The sequence below is a fragment of the Heterodontus francisci genome, unplaced genomic scaffold (assembly GCF_036365525.1).
Source record: "Heterodontus francisci isolate sHetFra1 unplaced genomic scaffold, sHetFra1.hap1 HAP1_SCAFFOLD_1038, whole genome shotgun sequence".
In the NCBI taxonomy this organism is placed as follows: domain Eukaryota; kingdom Metazoa; phylum Chordata; class Chondrichthyes; order Heterodontiformes; family Heterodontidae; genus Heterodontus; species Heterodontus francisci.
The window spans coordinates 170,542-195,508 of record NW_027141118.1 but is presented as its reverse complement, the minus strand read 5'-3'; the positions used below and the strand labels follow the sequence as shown (position 1 = coordinate 195,508).

At 49.3% G+C, this 24,967-nt stretch overlaps 1 protein-coding gene across 1 annotated transcript in view; it reads right to left on the bottom strand.

Moving 5' to 3' along the window:
* Window positions 1-355: 355 nt before the first annotated feature.
* Window positions 356-24,967, bottom strand: part of LOC137362159 (NACHT, LRR and PYD domains-containing protein 12-like) — an 83,368-nt gene continuing 58,756 nt past the window's right edge. Inside the window, exons 7-9 of the mRNA XM_068026645.1 lie at window positions 6,600-6,686; window positions 4,823-4,993; window positions 356-453 (exon numbers count right to left, since the gene is read on the bottom strand). Coding sequence (XP_067882746.1) covers window positions 381-453; window positions 4,823-4,993; window positions 6,600-6,686 — 331 coding nt within the window. The 3' untranslated portion in view covers window positions 356-380. The remainder of the gene's footprint in view (window positions 454-4,822; window positions 4,994-6,599; window positions 6,687-24,967) is intronic.

The window sequence follows — 24,967 nt, the reverse complement described above, 5'->3', positions numbered from 1 at the left end:
TGTTACATGTCAGCAAACGCAGCCTTTTTTTTATAACCTTCGACCTTCACCTTGAGGTGACCATTATCTGTTACCATATTCTACTCTGGAAATCCAGTTGGTGAAGAATATTACTGGAGCTAATCTTTACTCAGTCTTACATTAATTTAGAGTTTAGCATTACAAACATACACCTCCTCACTCAACACACCACAGTATTGATAAGTGTCTCTTTATATGTGCTCAAGTGAAACCCCAGTTACTGCCACTACCTGAACACAATTAATATATAATTAGCACTTACTGCAGTTTCTGTATTTTACAGTCTGGGTTCCTCAGAGCCTCAGACAGTAGTTTCACTCCTGAATCTCCCAGTTTATTATAACTCAGGTCCAGATCCTTCAGTGACGGTTTGTATTGAGAGCAGATGCGAGATCTTCGATACAAGAATCTGTGAGATTGTTTCGTCCCAGCCTGGGATCAAAGATAGAGAAATAACAGGAATCAGAGTAAATCCCCAGTGTTCATTAATAACATTATTACTGATATTAATAGTAATGTACAGTGTCAGATACCCAGTTATTATAAAGGAGGGAAGCAGGGAGGGAGCGAGGGGGGGAAGCGGGAAGAGATCGAGGGGGAAGCGGGGAGCGAGGGAGGGGGGAAGCAGGGAGAGAGGGAGGGGGGGTAGCGGGGTGCGAGCGTAGGTGAAGTGAGGAGAGAGCGAGGGGGGGGAAGCGTGATGAGAGCGAGGGGCGAAGCAGGGAGGGAGCGAGGGGGAAGCAGGGAGGGAGCGAGGGGGGAAGCAGGGAGAGAGGGAGGAGGGAAGCAGGGAGAGAGGGAGGGGTGAAGCAGGAGAGAGGGAGGGGTGAAGCAGGGAGAGAGGGAGGGGGAAGCAGGGAAGAGGGAGGGGGGAGAAGCAGGGAGAGAGGGAGGGGTGAAGCAAGGAGAGAGGAAGGGGGAAGCAGGAGAGAGGGAGGGGGAAGCAGGGAGAGAGGGAGGAGGGAAGCAGGGAGAGAGGGAGGGGGGTAGCAGGAGAGAGGGAGGGGGGAAGCAGGGAGAGAGGGAGGGGTGAAGCAGGGGAGAGAGGGAGGAGGGAAGCAGGGAGAGAGGGAGGGGGGAAGCAGGGAGAGAGGAAGGGGGGAAGCAGGGAGAGAGGAAGGGGGGAAGCAGGGAGAGAGGAAGGGGGGAAGCAGGGAGAGAGGAAGGGGGGAAGCAGGGAGAGAGGGAGGGGGGAAGCAGGGAGAGCTGGAGAGGGGAAGCAGGGAGAGAGGGAGGGGGGAAGCAGGAGAGAGGGAGGGGGGAAGCAGGGAGAGAGGGAGGGGGGAAGCAGGGAGAGAGGGAGGGGTGAAGCAGGGAGGGGGGGGGAAGCCGCGGAGAGAGGGAGGGGGCAAGTCGGGGGAAAGCGACGGGGGAAGAGGGAAGAGAGCGAGGGGGGAAGCGGGGAGGGAGCGAGGGGCAAGCGGGCAGCGAGTGTTGGGGAAGCAGGGAGAGTGGAGGGGTGTAGCGGGGAGCGAACGAGGGGGTAGCGGGGATAGAGTGAGGGGGGGAAGCACGGAGAGAGCGAGGGGAGAGAAGCGGGGAGTGAGCGAGGGGGGAAGCGGTCAGACAGCGAGGGGGGGAAGCGGTCAGAGAGCGAGGGGGGGAAGCGGTCAGAGAGCGAGGGGGGAAGCGGGCAGAGAGCGAGGGGGGAAGCGGGCAGAGAGCGAGGGGGGGAAGCGGCAGAGAGCGAGGGGGGGGAAGCGGCAGTGAGCGAGGGGGGAAGAGGGGAGAGAGCGAGGGAGAAAGAGGGGTAGAGCGAGGGGGGAAGCAAGGAGAGAGGAAGGGGGGAAGCAGGGAGAGAGGGAGGGGGGAAGCAGGGAGAGAGGGAGGAGGGAAGCAGGGAGAGAGGGAGGGGGGGTAGCAGGGAGAGAGGGAGGGGGGAAGCAGGGAGAGAGGGAGGGTGAAGCAGGGAGAGAGGGAGGAGGGAAGCAGGGAGAGAGGGGAGGGGGGGAAGCAGGGAGAGAGAAGGGGGGAAGCAGGGAGAGAGGAAGGGGGGAAGCAGGAAAGAGGAAGGGGGGAAGCAGGGAGAGAGGGAGGGGGGAAAGAGGGCAGAGAGCGAGGGGGGAAAGAGGGCAGAGAGCGAGGGGGGAAGAGGGGAGAGAGCGAGGGGGGAAGAGGGGAGAGAGTGAGGGGGGAAGCGGGGATAGAGTGAGGGGGGAAGCGGGAATAGAGTGAGGGGGGGAAGCAGGGACAGAGCGTAGGTGAAGAGGGGAGAGAGGGAGGGGGAAGTGCGGTAAGAGCAGGGGGAGAGAAGTGTGCAGTTAGTGAGGGGCGAAGCGGGGGGAAAGTGAGGGGGGGGAAGTGGGGGGAGAGCAAGGGGGGAAGTGGGAAGAGAGCGAGGGGGGAAACTGGGAGAGAGGCAGGGGGGAACTGGGGAGAGAGGCAGGGGGAAGCGGGGAGAGAGGCAGGGGGGAAGCAGGGAGAGAGGGAGGGGGAAGCAGGGAGAGAGGGAGGGGGGAAGCAGGGAGAGAGGGAGGGGGGGAAGCAGGGAGAGAGGGAGGGGGAAGCAGGGAGAGAGGGAGGGGGCAAGCGGGGGGAGAGCGACGGGGGGGAAGCGGGGAGAGAGCGAGGGGGAGAGAAGCGGGGAGAGAGCAAGTGGGAAGCAGGGAGAGAGGGAGGGGGGAAGAGGGGAGAGAGCGAGGGGGGAAGAGGGGAGAGCGCGAGGGGGGAAGCGGGGACAGAGTGAGGGGGGGAAGCGGGGAGAGAGGGAGGGGGGAAGCGGGGAGAGAGGGAGGGGGGAAGCGGGGTGAGAGGGAGGGGGGAAGCAGGGAGAGAGGGAGGGGGGAAGCAGGGAGAGAGGGAGGAGGGAAGCAGGGAGAGAGGGAGGGGTGAAGCAGGGAGAGAGGGAGGGGTGAAGCAGGGAGAGAAAGAGGGGGAAGCAGGGAGAGAGGGAGGGGTGAAGCAGGGAGAGAGGGAGGAGGGAAGGAGGAGAGAGGGAGGGGGGAAGGAGGGAGAGAGGGAGGGGGGAAGGAGGGAGAGAGGGAGGGGGGAAGCAGGGAGAGAGGGAGGGGGGAAGGAGGGAGAGAGGGAGGGGGGAAGCAGGGAGAGAGGAAGAGGGGAAGCAGGGAGAGAGGGAGGGGGGAAGCAGGGAGAGAGGGAGGGGGGAAGCAGGGAGAGAGGGAGGGGGGAAGCGGGGAGAGAGCGAGGGGGGGAAGCGGGGAGAGAGCGAGGGGGGGGAAGCGGGCAGAGAGCGAGGGGGGGGGGAAGCGGGCAGAGAGCGAGGGGGGGAAGCGGGGAGAGAGCGAGGGGGGGAAGCGGGCAGAGAGCGAGGGGGGGAAGCGGGCAGAGAGCGACGGGGGGAAGCGGGGAGCGAGTGGCCTGCAGTCAGTGGCCGGGGGCTGGGGAGAAGGAGTGCACCACTCGCACCCACCGCCACCAAGTTCTTCAGGCTACTCCTGCCCCCCCCTCCCCCCACCGCTAAACCCCCCTCGCTCTCCCCCTACTTACTCCCCCCGCTTCCCCCGCTCGCTCATCCCCCTGCTTCCTCCCCCCGTATCCCCCGCTCGCTCTCCCCCCGTATCCCCCACTCGCTCTCCCCCCGTATCCCCCACTCGCTCTCTGCCCCGCTTCCCCCCCTCGCTCTCTGCCCGCTTCCCCCCTTCGCTCTCTCCCCGCTTCCCCCCCTCGCTCTCTCTCCCGCTTCCCCCCCACGCTCTCTGCCCGCTTCCCCCCCTCGCTCTCTCCCGCTTCCCCCCCTCGCTCTCTCCCCCGCTTCCCCCCCTCGCTCACTGCCCGCTTCCCCCCCTCGCTCACTGCCCGCTTCCCCCCCTCGCTCTCTGCCCGCTTCCCCCCCCTTCGCTCTCTCCCCCGCTTCCCCCCCCTCGCCTCTCTCCCCGCTTCCCCCCCTCGCTCACTGCCCGCTTCCCCCCCCTCGCTCACTGCCCGCTTCCCCCCCTCGCTCACTGCCCGCTCTTCCCCCCCTCGCTCTCTGCCCGCTTCCCCCCCTCGCTCTCTGCCCGCTTCCCCCCCCTCGCTCTCTCCCCGCTTCCCCCCTCGCTCACTGCCCGCTTCCCCCCCTCGCTCACTGCCCGCTTCCCCCCCTCGCTCTCTCCCCGCTTCTCCCCCTCGCTCTCTCCCCGCTTCCCCCCCTCGCTCTCTCCCCCCGCTTCCCCCCCTCGCTCTCTCCCCGCTTCCCCCCCTCGCACTCTCCCCGCTTCCCCCCCTCGCTCTCTCCCCGCTTCCCCCCCTCGCTCTCTCCCCCGCTTCCCCCCCCTCGCTCTCTGCCCGCTTCTCCCCCTCGCTCTCTGCCCGCTTCTCCCCCTCGCTCTCTGCCCGCTTCTCCCCCTCGCTCTCTGCCCGCTTCCCCCCCTCGCTCACTGCCCGCTTCCCCCTCTCGCTCTCTGCCCGCTTCCCCCCCTCGCTCTCTGCCCGCTTCCCCCCCTCGCTCTCTGCCCGCTTCCCCCCTCGCTCTCTGCCCGCTTCCCCCCCTCGCTCTCTGCCCGCTTCCCCCCCTCGCTCTCTGCCCGCTTCCCCCCCTCGCTCTCTGCCCGCTTCCCCCCCTCGCTCTCTGCCCGCTTCTCCCCCTCGCTCTCTGCCCGCTTCCCCCCCTCGCTCTCTCCCCACTTCTCTCAGAGTGGAGTGGGGGAGGAAGTGCAGAGAGTGATGGGGGAGGGGGTTTATTAAGAACATTATTACTGATGGTGTTATTACTAGAGTAATATGCAGTGCTTAGTAATAACACTATTACTTTACTAATAATAATACAGTGTTTATTAATAACACCATTACTGATATTAATAGTAATGTACAGTGTCAGATACCCAGATATTATAAACACAATCTCACACAGTCTGGTACTTACTCCAGTTTCTGTATTTTACAGTCCGAGTTCCTCAGAGCTTCAGAAAGTAGTTTCACTCCTGAATCTCCCAGATTATTATTATTCAGGTACAGATCCGTCAGTGACCGGTTTGTATTGAGAGCAGATGCGAGATCTTCGATACAAGAATCTGTGAGATTGTTTCGTCCCAGCCTGGGATCAAAGATAGAGAAATAACAGGAATCAGAGTAAATCCCCAGTGTTTATTAATAACATTATTACTGATATTAATAGTAATGTACAGTGTCAGATACCCAGTTATTATAAAGGAGGGAAGCAGGGAGGGAGCGAGGGGGGAAGCGGGGAGAGAGGGAGGGGGAAGCATGGAGAGAGGGAGGGGGGAAGCAGGGAGAGAGGGAGGGGGAAGCATGGAGAGAGGGAGGGGGAAGCATGGAGAGAGGGAGGGGGGAAGCATGGAGAGAGGGAGGGGGGAAGCATGGAGAGAGGGAGGGGGGAAGCATGGAGAGAGGGAGGGGGGAAGCAGGGAGAGAGGGAGGGGGGAAGCAGGGAGAGAGGGAGGGGGGAAGCAGGGAGAGAGGGAGGGGGAAGCAGGGAGATAGGGAGGGGTGAAGCAGGGAGAGAGGGAGGGGTGAAGCAGGGAGAGAGGGAGGGGGGGAAGTCGGGGGAAAGCGACGGGGGAAGAGGGGAGAGAGCGAGGGGGAAGCGGGGAGGGAGCGAGGGGGCAAATGGGGAGCGAGCGATGGGGAAGCAGGGAGAGAGGGAGGGGGGGTAGTGGGGAGCGAACGAGGGGGGGTAGCGGGGATAGAGTGAGGGGGGGGAAGCACGGAGAGAGCGAGGGGAGAGAAGCGGGGAGAGAGCGAGGGGGGAAGCGGTCAGAGAGCGAGGGGGGGGAAGCGGGCAGAGAGCAAGGGGGGGAAGCGGGCAGAGAGCGAGGGGGGGAAGTGGGCAGAGAGCGACGGGGGGAATCGGGCAGAGAGCGAGGGGGGGAAGCGGGGAGAGCGCGACGGGGGGAAGCGGGGAGCGAGTGGTGGGGAGTGAGCGGGAGGAAGCAGGGAGTGAGTGGCCTGCAGTCAGTGGCCGGGGGCTGGGGAGAAGGAGTGCACACTCACACCCACCGCCACCAAGTGCTTCAGGCTACTCCTGCGCCCCCCCCCCCGCACCGCTAACCCCCCTCGCTCTCCCCCCCACTTACTCCCCCCGCTTCCCCCCTCGCTCTCCCCCCGCTTCCCCCCTTCGCTCTGTGCCCGCTTCCCCCCTCGCTCTCTGCCCACTTGCCCCCTCGCTCTCTGCCCGCTTGCCCCCTCGCTCTCTGCCCGCTTGCCCCCTCGCTCTCTGCCCGCTTCCCCCCCTCGCTCTCTGCCCGCTTCCCCCCCTCGCTTTCTGCCCGCTTCCCCCCCTCGCTCTCTGCCCGCTTCCCCCCGTTGCGCTCTCCCCGCTTCCCCCCGTCGCTCTCTGCCCACTTCTCCCCCTCGCTCTCTGCCCACTTCTCCCCCTCGCTCTCTGCCCGCTTCTCCCCCTCGCTCTCTGCCCACTTCCCCCCTCGCTCTCTCCCCACTTCTCTCAGAGTGGAGGGGGGGGAGGAAGTGCAGAGAGTGCGGGGGGGGGGGGGTTTATTAAGAACATTGTTACTGATGGTGTTATTAGTAGAGTAATATGCAGTGCTTAGCAACAACACTATTACTGATACTAATAATAATGCACCGTGTTTATTAATAACACTATTACTGATATTAATAGTAATGTACAGTGTCAGATACCCAGTTATTATAAACACAATCTCCCACAGTCTGGTACTTACCCCAGGTCCTGTATTTTACAGTCCGGGTTCCTCAAAGCCGCAGACAGTAGTTTCACTCCTGAATTTCCCAGATTATTGAAATCCAGTCTAAACACAAACAGACAGAGAGTGAGAAACAAATTGAATCAAACCCTGGACCTGATACAATTCACTTTCTGTTGAATGTTACAGGAAACACTGAAAAAGACTTGAGGAAATTAACAACCAGATTTTCCTGTCACTGACAATGAATCTCACACTGTAGAACTCCTCATATATTCAGGAGCTGTCAATAAACATCAAAGAGGGAAGTAACAGGACAGAAGGTAGGTGATTGGTTGTTGAGTATTACAGTGTGTTTTTGTCTCTCTAAGTGACAGCATTTGAATAAAGTATTGCTTGGGGAAATAAATCTATTATTTTATTAAATTAATTCGATAAATGAACTAATTAATATATTTATTATGAATTGTTTTAAAAGACTTAATTACATTTATTCAGATTATCAATAAACAAATTAATTATAAAAGACTAGAGATGACAGGGCAGGCTACGTGTTGGGACTGTAGGATGTGGGAGTTTGAGGATAGCGAGACTGTCCCACATTCCCACACCAGCAGGAAATGTCTCCGTCTTCAGTCATTCCAGCTCAGAGTCAATGGGCTGGAATGTGAGTTAGAGACATTCCCAAACATAAGGGAGGGGGTGGAATGTCTTCACAGTTTTATCCAGAACACAGTCACAGTTCAGAGAAAATCACAGGTTCAAGAAGAAGATGTAACCATTAGGGAGCAGCATGGTGAGGACTGAGGAGAGATTGAGAAGGAGGTTCCTCAAACACAGGTCCTGTCCAAAAGGTACAATGTACTTGTTACCTGTGAGGACAAGAAGAAAGACTGTGGGGAGGACAGTCACAATGTAGACCAAGGTACTGTGGCTCAGAAGACTGTCCAAGGGGGAAAGAGCAGAATAGAATGTGGTAGTGATAAGGGTTTCTGTAATTAGAGGGATGGATAGCGTCCTCTGCAGACATGAATGAGAATCCTGTCGGGTGCGTTGTCTACAAGGTGCCAGGGTAAGGGATATCTTATGGTGGCAGGAGAGCAATTTGGAAGGGGAGGGAATAATCCAGTTGTCGTGGTCAATGTTGGAACAAACGACATATGTAGGAACCGGGAGGAGATCCTGCTGAGGAAATATCAGGTGTTAGGAGCTAAATTAAAAAGCAGGACCTCAAGGGCAATAATCACTGGATTATTTCCCAATCCACATGTAAATTGGCAAAGAAACAGTCAGATCAGGAGAATTAAGGTGTGGCTAAAGAGCTGGTGTGGGAAAGAGGGGTTCCTTTAAATGAAACACTGGCACCGGTACTGGCACAGGAAGGAGTTATACTGAGTTTACAGACTCCACCTGAATCAGGATGGGTAAATAGGGAAGTGGTAAAGGCTTTAAACTAATAAGACGGGACAGGGTGGAGGTGTGGGGGAGATGGGGAGGGATGAACAGAAAATGAAATCAGCCTGAATATAAACAAATCAGGAAAGAGGAGCACAGGAAAGAAAAAAATAAGTGAGTACTTCGATGGAAAGGAGGTAAATAGAATTATGGAACATGATTGTAAAAAGATGGTTTAAAAAAGTAAGAGGAACTGCGAATACAAATGATTTAAACTTTTCATACAGCAATACACACAGTGTGTGTAATAAAACAGGGGAACTGGAGGCAATACTACATTGTGAGGATCCATATTAGGGATTACTGAGACATCGCTATGGAAAAATCTGGACTGAGCATTCAACATTGCAGGATATAAACTACTTAGAAAAGAGAGAGAGGAAATTGGGGAGGTGGAGTAGCTGTACTTAATACTGAAAACAATGGCAGGAGCAAAAAGTGACACGGCCATCAGCAAGACAGAAATAGAATCCACATGGATAAAGATAAAAGATAATAAAGGATCAACCACATTCACAGGGATAGTCTACGGACCACCTAATAGTGGAAGGAAGGTGAGGGAGAAGTATACAAAGAAATTAGGAAAATTAATAGAAAAACATGGAATAATAATCATGGGGAATTTCAACTAACAGAAGATTAATTGGCCAGAAGAGATATGTAAAGGAAATAAGGGAATGGAGTTCCTACAATGTGTACAAGACTCCTTTCTAACCCAATATGTAAGAAGCTCAACAAGGGAGGATTCCCTACTGGATCTAGTAATGGGGAATGAGCCAGAGCAGATAAAAGTAAAAGTAGGGGAACATCTAGACAATAGTGAACATTAATATTATATACTTTAAGATAATAATTGAGAAGGAGGTAAGTATGACGAAGACCAGGGAATAGATTGGAGAAAAGTGGATTTTGAGGGTCTGAGAATAGAGCTGAGGAAAATAAAACTGACAACAATATTGTCAAACAGTGATGTCGAACAGCAATGGGAAACATTTAAAAGCATGTTCGACATATTCCAGGAAAAATATATTCTGCTAAAAAGACAAGAACAAGTGAAACACTAATGAGTTACCATGGATGAATAAAGACATCAGATAAAGAAAAATAAGGTCTTGGAAAAAGACGGACACTAAGTACATGAGCAGCAGGGGAGAGCACAACAAAGAGATTAGAAATTAATAAAAGGACAAAAAGGAACAATTAAGTTTTCAACGAACAAATAGTAAAATATTTTATAGGCATATAAATAAAAAAAGGAAAATCATGATGGAAATAGGGTCAATTATTGATGGTCAGGATTATATCACAACTGGAAACGATAGAAAAATGGCAGAAATATTAAATAATGACCTTGCTTCAATATTTACCAGGAAAACAGGATAGGTGGACAGATTAGAAATCAGATAACAGCATTGAAAATAAAAAGGTGAAGTTTTAAATAAACTAATCAAACTCAGAGGATAAAAACCCCGGGTCCAAATGGATTACATCCACACATTTTAAAAGAATCTCGGGAAGAGATAGCAGAGACATTACTACACAATTTTAATCATTCTTTAGAGAAAGGTGTAGTGTCAGAAGACTGGCCGATAGCTAACATTATACCTATATTTAAGAAAGGAGATAGAACATGTACAGGGAACTATAGACCAGTTGGCTTAACATCAGTGGTAAAAAATAATGGAATCCCTACTAAAGGTGGGAATAGAAGAATATCTAGAAAACAAAGATATAATAATGAAAAGTCAGCATGGATTTAAAGAGAAAGTCTTGCTTAACCAACCTTGTTGAATTTTTTGAAGAGGTGACAGAGAAAGTAGACAATGCTAATGCAGTAGATACAATTTATCCAGATTTTCAAACAGTCTTCGATAAGGTATCACATAACAGACTAATGAATAAGGTCAGAGATTGCAGGATCAGGGAACAAGCAGAATGGACAGCTAGCTGGTTTCAAAACAGAAAGCAGAGAGTAGGGATAAAGAGTAGTTACTCAGAATGGCAGAAGGTGGAAAGTGATGTTCCACAAGGATCAGTGCTGGGATCACTGTTTTACAATTTATATTAATGATTTAGACTTTGGAATCAAAAACACAATTTCTAAATCTTCAGATGGCACCAAACTTGGGGTTGGGGGGATAGTTAATCTGAGGAGGATAGCAACAAATTACATGAAGATATTCACAAACTTGCAGAATGGACATGTAATTGACAAATTAATAGCAACATAGATAAATGTGAGGTATTACATTTTAGAAAGAAAAGCAAAGAGGTTACATATTACTTACAAAATAAGAATCTAAATGGGGCAGAGGAGGTAAGGGATCTGGGAGTACAAATACACAAATCACTAATAGTTACACAGGTTAACAGTAAACCAAGCACTAAGGTTTATTCCTAGGGGGTAGAATTGAAAAGTATAGAAGTTATGCTAAACTTGTGTCAAACCCTGGTTGGACCACACCTGGAATACTGCAGACAATTCTGTTCACCATATTATAAAAAAGATATGGAGGCACTGGAGAGGGTGAAAAATATTTACAAGGATGATCCCAGAAATGTAGGGAATACCGATCAGGAGGGAATGAACAGGCTGGTCTCTTTTCTCTAAAAAAAAAGAGCAGGCTGAGGGGTGACCTAATAGAGGTGTTTAAAAGTATGAAAGGTTTCAATCGAGGAGACACAGAGAGAATGTTTCCACTTGTGGGGAAAAGCAAAACTAGAGACCATCAATGTAAGATAGTCACCCACAAATCAAACAGTGAATTCAGATTGGTCAGTCCTGTATTATGTGTTACCTCCCTGGTGCTGGGGTAAAGGACATCACGGAGAATGGGCTAAGTACATTCCAACAAGCTGGAAAGGTCAGGGAACCAAAGCCAGGGCTCCTTGGATAATGAGGGAGATAGAAAATATGAAAAAATAAAAAAAACAGTGGATGGAGTATGTCAGGTGAATTCTTCAAGCACGAACCATGCCAAACACAATGGGCTGGATTTTACCGAGTCCCTGATTTCAGGCTCCATGGTGGGGGAGCTGGAAGATGCTTCTGGCAGAGGTTCACCATGGAGCCCGACTCCGGGAGGGCCCGGCCTGATCCTCCTGGTGGTGACAAGGCTCTGTGACGGCACCCCTGTCGCTGGGCGACGGGACCTGCATTTAAATATTATAATGAATAGATTGAAATAAACTTACCTCGAATCTTCCGGGCCCACCACGATCTCCAGTGCGGCAGCCGGCACTCCCACACCTTCACTTCCCCGTCTGGGAAAAGCAGGCAGGACACTGGTGCGGGGTGGGGGGGGAATTAAGATTTTTCGTGTGGGGGGGGGGAGCGGTGATGGGGGGACGGGGTCAAATAATCATCAGTATAGGGGATTGTGGGAAGGGATGAACTTTAAACTTTGTACATTCTGGGGGCAGGGGTGAAAGGTCACATTTCAAAGGTAAGTGTTGTGTGCAGGGAAAGGGCAAATAGTTAATGTAATTCTTATTGGGGGTGGGAAAGGGGCGTTACAATTTTATTTGGTTAATTTTGGGGGCGGGGATACTTCTTTAAAAATTCAAATTGGCGGCAGAACTGGCTGCCCTTGAAAGATGGCGGCAGTGCCTGTGCACAGACATCTGACACCATTGCCGGTGTCAGACAGCTCACCCTCTCCACGTTGTCGGGGGAGGCCGTACCGGCTATTTAAATGAGCTGCCGTGCGGGAGATTGCTGTGGCTCTGATGTGTGTGGTTATCTGAGAATGGAATGGCAGTTAACGTAAAAGGGAACCCAAAAATCTTCTAATGGCTTGTAAATGGTAAGAAACATAGAAACACAGAAAAAGTACAGCACAGAAGGAGGCCATTCAGCCCATCGTGTCCGTGCTGGCCAAACAGGCTATCCACCCAAACTAATTCCATCTACCAGCACCTGGTCCACAGCCCCGCAGGTTACGGCACCCTCGGTACATGTCCAGGTACCATTTAAAAGAATTGAGAGTTTCTGCCTCCACCACCATTCCTGACAGTGAATTCCAGACACCCACCACCCTCTGGGTGAAAACGTTTCTCCTCATGTCCCCTCTAATCCTTCTACCAATCACCTTAAGGGCTGAAGAGGGTAGTAAGATGTGGGGTGAGGCCTCTTAAGGTCAAAGAGGGTGATATGTGCTTGGAGGTGCAGGGCAAGGCTAGAACATGAAATGAATACTTCGTATTGGTGTTTACTAAGGAAGTGAAATGTGACAAAATCCCGGTTGAAGCGGAGATGGTAGGGGTAATGGATGGGGTGAAAATTGATCGGCAGGATGTACTGGAAAGGCCGGCTCTGCTTAGAGTGTATATGTCACCTGGTCTGGATGTCTTGCATCCAGGTTGCTTAAGGAAGTGGGGGTGGAGATATGGAAGGGCTTGCCATAAACCTCCAATCTTCCCCAGATACAGGGAAGGTGCTCGAGGATTGGAGAGTGGCAGATGTGACACCCTTGTTCAAGAAAGTTTGTAAGAACATGTGTAGTAACTACAGACCAGTCAGTTTAACTGTGTTGGGTAAGATTTTGGAAACAATGATCAGGGAAAAAATTAACAGGTATTTGGAGAGGTTTGAGTTAATTAAGGAGAGTCAGTACGGATTTGTAAAAGGCAGATCATGTTTGACTAATCTAACTGAATGTTTTTAATGATGTAAGAGAGAAGGTTGATGAGGGGAATTCGGTGGACGTTCTCGATATGGATTTTAAAATAGCTTTTGACAAAGTTCCACATAAAAGGCTGGTTAATAAAAAAATCAAGGTGCCTGGAATAGAAAGGTCAGTGTCAGCTTAGACAAAAAAACTGGTTTAAGGATGGAAACCAGCGAGTGGTGGTAAATGGTTGTTTATCAGACTACTGGATGGGAGACATTGATATTCCCCAAGGGTCAGTGCTGCTGCACTGATTTTATTTGTGACATATATAAATGACTTGGATGTTCAAACGGAGTAAAATTTCAAAATTTACTGATGATACCAAACTCGAAGATGTAGCAGACTGTGAGGATGTCACCAATCGACTGTAACAGGGCAGAGATAGACTAGTAATATAGGCAGACAAGTGGCAGATGGAATTTAATACAGTGAAGTGTGAGGTGATGCATTTTGGCAGAATGGGGAGGGAGAGGCAATATAGACTTAATGCCATAGTTCTAAAGAGTGTGGAGGGACAGAGGGACAATGTCTTCCCTAATCAGTACTGTCACCACACTTCCCTTTTATCCTTCCCTATCTTTTCATCAGTTCTGATGAAAGGTCACAGACCTGAAACGTTAACTCTGCTTCTCTCTCCACAGATGCTGCCAGACCTGCTGAGTATTTACTGCACTTTCTGTTTTTATTTCATATTCCCACATGCTGTTTGTACTTGTAGCTCAACAAACTTATTCACCACACTTTGTCCTTATACACACATACCTAAACATGTCTCTGTATTCCTTGTAGTCCTTCTTAATCTCTCTATCTCTGTAATCTCCTCCAGCTCCACAACTCTCCGAGATATCTGTGCTCCTCTAATTCTGGACTCTTGTACATCCCTGATTTTAATTGCTCCAGCATTGGTGACCTTCAGTTTTCTAGGCCCCAAGCTCTGGAATACCCTCCCCAGACCACTTTCCTCCAATAAGACACTCCTTAAAACCTACTTTGGACCAAGCTTTTGGTCACCTGATCTAATATCTCCATATAAAGAAAAAGACTTGCATTTCTATAGCGCTTTTCATGACTACTGGACGTCTCAAAGCACTTCACAGCCAATGAAGTAAATAAAGTGTCTACAAAGAGATATAGATTGGTTAAGTGAGTGGGCAAAAATTTGACAGGTGGAGTATAATGTGGGAAAATGTGTACTTGTCCACTTTGGCAGGAAGAATTGAAAAGCAGTATTTTATTTCAATGGAGAGAAATTGCAGAACTGCAGTCCAGAGGGATTTGGGTGTCCAGGTTTCATGGAGACACCCAAGATCACGTCATTGGCACCAGCTGGACCTCATCGTCACAAGGCGAGTCTCTATTAACAGTGTCCAAATCACACGCAGCTTCCACAGTGCGGACGGTGACACCAACCACTCCCTGGTGTGCAGCAAAGTTAGACTCAAACCAAAGAAGCTGCATCACTCCAAGCAGAAAGGCCGCCCGCGCATCAACACGAGCAGAATTTTTTATTCATAGCTGTTACCTAAGTTTCTAAATTCACTTGAAAAAGTCCTTCAAACCACTCCTGCAGGGGATGCAGAGACCAAGTGGGCCCACGTCAGAGACGCCATCTATGACTCAGCATGATCACCTTATGGCAAATATGTGAAGCAGAATGCAGACTGGTTTCAATCTCACTTTGAAGAGCTGGAACTTGTCATAGCTGCCACGCGCATTGCACTGTTGAACTACAAGAAACCCCCCAGCCAGTTAACATCCGTAGCAGTTAAAGCAGCCAGAAGCGCTGCACAAAGAACAGTCAGGCACTGTGCAAATGACTACTGGCAACACTTATGCAGTCATATTCAGCTGGCCTCCGACACCGGAAACATCAGAGGAATGTATGATGGCATTAAGAGAGCTTTTAGGCCAACCATCAAGAAGATCGCCCCCCTCAAATCTAAATCAGGGGTTACGATCACTGACCAACGCAAGCAAATGGACTGCTGGGTTGAGCACTACCGAGAACTGTACTCCAGGGAAAATGTTGTCATTGATTCTGCCTTCAATGCAGCCCAGTCTCTGCCAGTCATGGATGAGCTGGACAAACAGCCAACAAAATCGGAACTCAGTGATGCCATTGATTCTCTGGCCAGTGGAAAAGCTCCTGGGAACGACGGCATTACCCCTGAAATCATCAAGAGTGCCAAGCCTTCTATACTCCCAGCACCCCTTGAACTGCTCTGCCTGTGCTGGGACGATGGAGCAGCACCAAAGGACATGCACAATGCCAATATCATCACCCTCTACAAGAACAAGGGTGACCGCGGTGCTGCAACAACTACCGTGGAATCTCCCTGCTCGGCATAGTGAGGAAAGTCTTCGCACAAGTCGTTTTAAACTAAGCTGGCTGAGTGTGTCTACCCTGAGGCATAGTGTGGTTTTCAAGCAGAGAGATCCACCATTGACATGCTGTTCTCCCTTCGCCAACTACAGGAGAAATGCCACGAACAACAGATGCCCCACTACAATAAAAGCAAAATACTGCGGATGCTGGAAATCTGAAATAAAAACAAGAAATGCTGGAGCCACTCAGCAGGTCTGGCAGCATCTGTGGAAAGGGAAGCAGAGTTAACGTTTCGGGTCAGTGACCCTTCTTCGGAACTGACAAATATTAAAAATGTCACAGGTTATAAGCAAGTGAGGTGGGGGTGGGGCAAGAGATAACAAAGGAGAAGGTGCAGATTGGACAAGGCCACATAGCTGACCAAAAGGTCATGGAGCAAAGGCAAACAATATGTTAACGGTGTGTTGAAAGACAAAGCATTAGTGCAGAATAGGTGTTAACGGACTGAATATTGAACAGCAACAAGTGCAAACATGAAAAAAAACAGTGGGTAAGCAAACTGAACAAACTAAGGGTTTGAGGGCAGAGATGGAGACAGAGAAGTCGAGGAAGGGAAGGGAAGTGTCAGAGATGGACCATGTAAAGGTGAGAGAAGGGTGGAAATTGGAAGCAAAGTTGATAAAGTTTTCCAGTTCAGGGCGGGAGCAGGAAACGGCACCGATACAGTCATCAATGTACCGGAGAAAGAGTTGAGGGAGGGGGCCTGAGTAGGACTGGAACAAAGAATGCTCGACATATCCCACAAAAAGACAGACATAACTAGGACCCATGCGGGTACCCTCAACCGAGGATTCCCCCCTCCCCCCACACTGTTGTTGACAGGGGCCTCAACCGTGTCCGGCCCATTTCCCGTACCTCTGCCCCCAACCCTTCCCCTCCCTCCCAGAACTGTGACAGGGTTCCCCTTGTCCTCACTTTCCACCCCATCAGCCTCCTTATCCAAAGGTTCATCCTCCGCCATTTCCGCCACCTCCAGCGTGACGCCACTACCAAACGCATCTTCCCCTCCCTTCCCCTGTCAGCATTCCGAAGGGATTGTTCCCTCCGCGATACCCTGGTCCACTCCTCCATTACCCCCACCACCTCGTCCCCGTCCCATGGCACCTTCCCCTGCAATCGTAGGAGGTGTAATACCTGCCCATTTACCTCCTCTCTCCTCACTATCCCAGGCTCCAAACACTCCTTTCAGGTGAAGCAGCGATTTACTTGTACTTCTTTCAATGTAGTATACTGTATTCGCTGCTCACAGTGTGGCCTCCTCTACATTGGAGAGACCAAGCGCAGACTGGGTGACCGTTTTGCGGAACACCTCCGCTCAGTCCGCAAGCAGGACCCTGAGCTTCCGGTTGCTTGCCATTTCAACACTCCCCCCTGCTCAAATGCTCACATCTCTGTCCTGGGATTGCTGCAGTGTCCCAGTGAACATCAACGCAAGTTCTTCTACCGATTAGGCACAGCACAGCCTGCCGGAGTGAACATTGAGTTCAATAATTTCAGAGCATGACAGCCCCCCATTTTACTTTCATTTTTAGTTGTTTTTTTCTTTTTTTACATTTTTTACAACCTTATTTTGCATTTATTTCATTTCACCTTAGTTTGTTCAGTTTGCTTACCCACTGTTTTTTTTTCATGTTTGCACTTGCTGCTGTTCAATATTCAGTCCGTTAACACCTATTCTGTACTCATGCTTTGTCTTTCAACACACCATTAACATATTGTTTGCCTTTGCTCCATGACCTTTTGGTCAGCTATGTGGCCTTGTCCAATCTACACCTTCTCCTTTGTTATCTCTTGTCCCACCCCCGGCTCACTTGCTTCTAACTTGTGATATTTTTAATATTTGTCAGTTCCGAAGAAGGGTCACTGATCCAAAACGTTAACTCTGCTTCTCTTTCTACAGATGCTGCCAGACCTGCTGAGTGGTTCCAGCATTTCTTGTTTTTATTTCAGATGCCCCTCCACGTGGCTTTCAGAGATCTCACCAAAGCCTTTGACCTCGTCAGCAGACGTGGTCTCTAGAGACTACTAGAAAAGATCGGATGCCCACCAAAGCTACTACGTATCATCACCTCATTCCATGACAATATGAAAGGCACAATTCAGCATAGTGGCACCTCCTCAGACCCCTTTCCTATCCTGAGTGGCGTGAAACAGGGCTGTGTTCTCACGCCCACACTGTTTGGGATCTTTTAATTTTAGTATTAGTTTTAGAGATACAGCACTGAAACAGGCCCTTCGGCCCACTGAGTCTGTGCCGACCATCAACCACACATTTATACTAATCCTACACTAATTCCATATTCCTACCACATGCCCACCTGTCCCCTATATTTCCCTCGCACCTACCTATACTAGGGGCAATTTATAATGGCCAATTTTACCTATCAACCTGCAAGTCTTTGGCATGTGGGAGGAAACCGGAGCACCCGGATGAAACCCACGCAGACACAGGGAGAACTTGCAAACTCCACACAGGCAGTACCCAGAATCGAACCCGGGTCGCTGGAGCTGTGAGGCTGCGGTGCTAACCACTGCGCCACTGCTGCTCTCACATTCCTTCAGAAGAAGGAATTTTCCTCCACATAAGATCAGGGGGCAGGTTGTTCAACCTTGCCTGTCTTAGAGCGAAGACCAAAGTACGGAAGGTCCTCATCAGGGAACTCCTCTTTGCTGACGATGCTGCATTAACATCTCACACTGAAGAGTATCTGCAGAGACTCATCGACAGGATTGCGGCTGCCTGCAATGAATTTGGCCTAACCATCAGCCTCAAGAAAACGAACATCATGGGGCAGGACATCAGAAATGCTCCATCCATCAATATTGGCGACCATGCTCTGGAAGTGGTTTAAGAGTTCACCTGCCTAGGCTCAACTATCACCAGTAACCTGTCTCCAGATGCAGAAATCAACAAGTGCATGGGAAAGGCTTCCACTGCTATGTCCAGACTGGCCAAGAGAGCGTGGGAAAATGGCGCACTGACACGGAACACTAAAGTCCGAGTGTATCAAGCCTGTGTCCTCAGTACCTTGCTCTACGGCAGCGAGGCCTGGACAATGTATGCTTCACAAACCACTGACCACCTCCAGGTGCTTACCCATTGTCTCTCGAGACAAGGAGGCCAAAGAAAGAAAGATTACCTTCGAGGTCTGACTTTTTAACTTCCTCCTGAGCTCCTGAAAATCAGACTATAGGAACTCAATACCTGTCCTCTCTATGTCGTTGGTACTGATGTGTACCACAACTTCTAGCTCGCTTCCTTCCCTCTGTAAACTATTCAACATTCTCTCCTTTACCCCGGCATTTGGGAGGCAACACACCATGTGAGACTCACAATGAGAGTTACAGAAATGCCTGACTATGGAATCTCCTATAACCACTCTACACTTTGCTGTTCCCCACTGTGCAATCCCTTGCTCATTGGTGCCATGGTCTGGACTGCTCTCCAATGTGTTGTCATTCTCAGCAATCTCCAATGGGAGGAGATGTTTCAGGTACAGGTTCAGTCCATTCCAACAGGAGTAAAAGTTAGTGGAACCAAAGCCAGGACTCCTGGGATGATGAACGAGATAGAGAATATACTGAAACAAGAAAAGAGTGTATGATGCATATCAGCTGGATTCTTCATGAGAGAACCAGGACAAATACAATAAGTTGAAAGGGGAAGTGAAGAGCAAAATAAGACTGGCAAAGAGAGAATATGAGAATAGAATGGCAGTTAATATAAAAGGGAATCCAAAAATCTTCCACCAGCATGTAAATGGTAAGCGGGTAGTCAGAGGCAGGGTGGGGTCTATTAGTAACTAAGAAGGTGATATATATTTAGAGACACAGGGTAAGGTTAAAATACCTAATGAGTACTTTGTATTGGTGTCTGCTGAGGAAGATGGTGCTGACAAAATAGCAGAAGTGGAGATGCTGGAAGTAATGGATGGGTGAAAATTGCTCGGCCGGATGGACTAGAAAGGCTGGCTTTGCTTGGAGTGGATGGGTCGTCTGGTCCGGATGGCTTGCATCCCAGGTTGCTCAGGGAGGTGGGGTGGAGAGAGCAGAAGGGCTTGTCATAATCTTCCAATCTTCCCGAGATACAGGGGAGGTGCCAGAGGATTGGAAAGTGGCAAATATGACACACTGACTCAAGATAGGCTGCAAGGACATTCGTAGTAACTACAGGACGGGCAGTTTAACATCAGTGGTGGGTAAGGTTTTAGAAACAATAATCAGGGAAAAAACATTGATCAGCACTTGGAGAGATTTATGTTAATTACGGAGAGCCAGCATAGATTTGTAAAATCTATGAGTCGTGTTGTTTTTCAGAGTGGAGGATGGTAGACAGGAGTCAGTACTGGGACCACTGCTTTTTTGATATCTACAAATGACTTGGATATTGGAATACAGAGTAGAATTTCAAAATTTGCCAATGATACCAAACTTGGAGATGTGGCAAAAAGTGAAAATCAGGAAGCAAAAGGGAGGGAGGAATTTAAAACAATCACCCTCACTGGAGAAAAAGTAATGGGAATACTAATGGAACTAAAGGCTGACAAGTCCCCTGGACCTGATGGCCTGCACCTGAGAGTCTTAAAGGAAGTGGCTGCAGAGATAGTGGATGCATTGGTTTTAATCTTCCAAAATTCCCTCGATTCTGGAAAGCTCCCAGTGGATCAGAAAAAACACAAGTATAACACCTCTGTTCAAGAAAAGAGAGAGACAGAAAGCAGGAAACTACAGTCCAGTTAGCCTAACATCTATCGTTGGGAAAACGCTAGAATCCATTATTTAAAGAGGTAGTAGCAGGATATCTGGAAAAATCACAATACAGTCAGGCAGAGTCAACATGGTTTTGTGAAAGGGAAATCGTGTTTGACAAATTTATTAGAGTTCTTTGAGGATGTAACAAGCAGGGTGGATAAAGGGGAACCAGTAAATGTAGTGTATGTGGATTTCCAAAAGTTATTCGATAAGGTGCCACATAAAAGGTTACTGCACAAGATAAGAGCTCCTGGTATTGGGGGTGATATATTAACATGGATAGAGGACTGGCTAAGTGACAGGAAAGAGAGAGTCGGGATAAATGGGTCATTTTCAGGATGGCAAACTGTAACTAGCAGAGTGCCACAGGGATCAGTGCTGAGGTCTCAACTACTTACAATCTATATTAATGACTTAGATGAAGAGACTGAATGTATTGCAGCCAAATTTGCTCATGATATGAAGATAGGTATGAAAGCAAGTTGTGAGGAGTCTGCAAAGGGATATCGATACGTTAAGTGGGTGGGCAAAAACTGTTTGTGAGTCATGTACAAGGTCACCCAGGTCCCTCTGGACCACAGCATTCTGCAGTCTCTCTCCATGTAAATCACTTTATTCCTGATGGCAGATGGAGTATAATGTGAGAAATGTGAAGTTGTCCACTTTAGCAGGAATACAATTATTTACATGGAGAGAGACTACAGAATGCTGTGGTCCAGAAGGACCTGGGTGACCTTGCACATGACTCACAAACAGTCAGCATGCAGGAACACCAAGTAATTAGGAAGGCAAATAAATGTTGGCCTTCATTGCAAAGGGGATGGCGTATAAAAATAGGCAAGTCTTGCTACAACAGTACAGGGCATTGTTGTGTCCGCATCTGCAGTACTCTGTACAGTTTTGGTACCTTATTTAAGGGGGGACACACTTGCATTGGAAGTAGTTCAGAGGTCACTAGGCTAATTCCTGAATGAGGGTGTAGGCCCTGAAAAGTTGGTCAAGTAACACTTTATACCCAGCATGCTCTAAGGCAGCTAAAGATAAGTGCAGAACTTGCTGAAGTAAGCTAACAGACATGTCGAAGCTTGTGGTTAGGGATATGTGACCATTAGACTAGAGTGTTGAACAAGAATAGATAAAAGAGGAACTGATATAGGGGAATGAACAGTGGTTATTGTAAACAAGTCTGGACTTCTGTCCAGGTGGCTAAATGGCTAATGCTGTCCAAAGATGAGATAATGCTTAAAGATTTGTGCAAAACAAGATCATGTGAGTCATGGGTTGAACAAGGAGCCTTCAAAGAATATATAAGGGTTAAAACTGGAGGGTATCCTCGGTGAGAAGCCGGGAACAACTCTCCAAGACAGGACCCTGAGTCTGGAGGCTCAGTGATCAACCGTGACAAGAGACTGATCACCTCTGTGTTGACGGGTAGTATCTTGTACAAGAAGTGAGACTTGTACTTATTTGGTGTCTAAATAAAACTGTTGTAAGTTTTTGTATGCTTTAAGTGATTCTAGTACAAATAAAGTGAAGTTATACGAGACTTTGGTTTTAGTGTATCTTTGTCTGTCACATCAGTTGATACCCTGCAGAGAAAAAGGGTTCAAAAGGGGTTTGTCTTATGAGGAAAGGTTGAGCAAGTTGGACGTATACTCATTGGAGTTTAGAAGATTGAGATGTGATCGAATTGAAAAGTATAAGATTCTGAGGGGACTTGACAGGGTAGATGCTGAGGGGATGTTTCCCCGAGTGGGGAATGTAGGACTGGGGGGGGCAGGGGAGGGGGGGGGAGCACAGGTTCAAACTAAGGGGCCTCCCATTTCAGACGGAGATGAGGAGGAACAACTTCTCCGAGGGTTGTTAGTGTTTGGAATTCTCTTCCCCTGAGAGCAGTGGAGGCTGGATCATTGAATATATTCAAGGCTGAGTTAGACAAGTTTTTGATTGACAAGGGAGTCAAGGTTTATTGGGGGCTGACAGAAAAGCAGAGATAAGGCCACAATTAGATGAGCCATGATCTTATTGAATGACAGAACAGACTTGAGGGGCTGAATGGCCTACTCCTGCTCCTATTTCTAATGTTCTTATGAGGATGATACCAATCGCCTGCATCAGGACATTGATAGGCTATCAGAATGGGCAGACAAATAGCAGATGGAATGTCATACAGAGAAGTGTGAGGTGATGCATTTGACAGAAGGGATAGGGAGAGGCAATATAGACTTAATGGCATAGTTCTAGACTGTGCAGGAACAGAGGGGCCTGGGGGTTCATGTGCATGGGTCTTTGAACAAGGTAGGACATATTGGGAAAGTAGTTAACAAAGTTTATGGGATTTTTAAAATGTTTTTTATTCATTCATGAGATGTGGGCATCACTGGCTATACCAGCATTTATTGCCCATCCCTAATTGCCCTTGAGAAGGTGGTGGTGAGCTGCCTTCTTGAACCACTGCAGTCCATGTGAGGTAGGTACACCCACAGTGCTGTTAGGAAGATAGTTCCGGGATTTTGATCCAGCGACAGTGAAGGAACGGCAATATAGTTCCAAGTCAGGTTGATGTGTGACTTGGACGGGAACTTGCAGGTGGTGGTGTACCCATGCATCTGCTGCCCTTGTCCTTCGAGGTGGCAGAAGTCGCGGGTTTGGAAGGTGCTGTTTAAGGAGCCTTGGTGCGTTGCTGCAGTGCATCTTGTAGATGGTACACACTGCTGCCAATGTGCGTCGGTGGTGGAGAGAGTGAATGTTTGTGGATGGTGTGCCAATCAAGGGGCTGCGATGGTGTTGAGCTTCTTGAGTGTTGTTGGAGATGCGCACATCCAGGCAAGTGGAGAGTATTCCATCACATTCCTGACTTGTGCCTTGTAGATGATGGACAGGCTTTGGGGAGTCAGGAGGTGAGTTACTCGCTGCAGTATTCCTAGCCTCTGACCTGCTCTTGCAGCCACGGTATTTATATGGCTACTCCAGTTCAGTTTCTGGTCAATGGTAGGCCCCAGGATGTTGATAGTGGGGGATTCAGCGATGGTAATGCTATTGAATGTCAAGGGAAGATGGTTAGATTCTCTTTTGTTGGAGATGGTCATTGCCTGGCACCTGTGTGGCACAAATGTTACTTGCCACTTATCAGCCGAAACCTGGATATTGTCCAGGTCTTGCTGCATTTCTACACAGACTGCTTCAGTATTTGAGGAGTCGCGAATGGTGCTGATATCACGCGGAGTGAATCGAATTGGCTGAAGTCTGACCTCTGTAATGCTGGGGACTTCAGGAAGGGGTCGAGATGGATCATTGACTCGGCACTTCTGGCTGAAGATTGTTGCAAATGCTTCAACCTTATCTTTCGCACTGATATGCTGGGCTCCCCCATCATTGAGGATGGGGATATTTGTGGAACCACCTCCTCCAGTTAGTTGTTTAGTTGTCCACCACCATTCACAACTGGATGTGGCAGGACTGCAGAGCTTAGATCTGATCCGTTGGTTATGGGATCGCTTAGCTCTGTCTATTGCATGCTGCTTATGCAGTTTGGCACACAGACAGTCCTGGGTTGTAGCTTCACCAGGTTGACACCTCATTTTGAAGTATGTCTGGTGCTGCTCCTGGCATGCCCTCCTGCACTCTTCATTGAACCAGGGTTGGTCTCCTGGCTTGATGTTAATGGTAGAGTGGGGGATATGCCGGGCCATGAGGTTACAGATTGTGGTTGAGTACAATTCTGCTGCTGCTGATGGCCCACAGCGCCTCATGGATGTCCAGTTTTGCATTGCTGGATCTGTTTGAAATGTATCCCATTTAGCACAGTGATTGTGCCACACAACACGATGGAGGATATCCTCATTGTGAAGGGGGGACTTCATCTCCACAAGGACTGTGCAGTGGTCACTCCTACCAATACAATCATGGACAGAAGCATCTGCGGCAGGCAGATTGGTGAGGTCAAGGTCAAGTATGTTTTTCCCTCGTGTTGGTTTCCCCACCACCTGCCGCAGACCCAGTCTAGCAGCTATGTCCTTTAGTACTCGGCCAGCTCAGTCAGTAGTGGTGCTACCGAGCCACTCTTGGTGATGGACATTGAATTCCCCCACCCAGAGTTCATTTTGTGCCCTTGCCACCCCCAGTGCTTCCTCCAAGGGATCTCGGGCCTCATAAATAGAAGTATTGAGTACAAAAGCAGGGAAGTTATGTAGCATCTTTATAAAGCTCTGGTTAGGCCACAATTGGAGTATTATGTCCAGATTTGGTCACCACACATTAGGAAGGATGTGAGGGTCCCTGAGAGGGTGCAGTGGAGATTTAACAGAACAGTTCCAGGGGTGGGGGATTTCAGCTACAAGGTTAGATTGGAAAATCTGGGGTTGTTCTCCTCACATAAGAATTAGTCGGCGGAGTAGGCCACTCAGCCCCTCGAGTCTGCTCCATTCAATAGGATCATGGCTGATCTCCTGCCTATCCTCAATAACCTTTCACCCCCTTGCGAATGAAGAATCTATCCACCTCTGACGTAAAAACATTCAAAGACTCTGCTTCCACCGCCTTCTGAGAAAGAAAGTTCCAAAGACTCACGAACCTGAAAGAAAAAAAAATTCTCATCTCTGTCTTAAATGGGCGACCCCTTATTTTTAAACAGTGACCCCTGATTCTAGATTCTCCCACAAGAGGAAACATCCTTTCCACATCCACCTTGTCAGGACCATCAGAATCTTATATGTTTCAATCAAGTCGCCTCTTACTCTTCTAAACTTCCAGCGGATAAGTTGTCTAGCCTGTCCAACCTTTCCTCACAGGACAACCCACCCATTCCAGATATTACTCTAGTAAACCTTCTTTGAACTGCTTCCAATGCATTTCCATCCTTCCTTAAATAAGGAGACCAATACTCTACACATTACTCCAGATGTGGTCTCAACAATACCCTGTATAACTGAAATATCACCTCTCTACTTTTGTATTCAATTCCCCTCACAATAAAGGATAACATTCTATTAGCTTTCCTAATTACTTGCTGTACCTGTATACTAACTTTTTGTGATTCATGCACTAGGACACCCAGACCCCTCTGCATCTCCGAGCTCTGCAATCTCTCACCATTTAGATAATATGCTTCTTTTATTCCT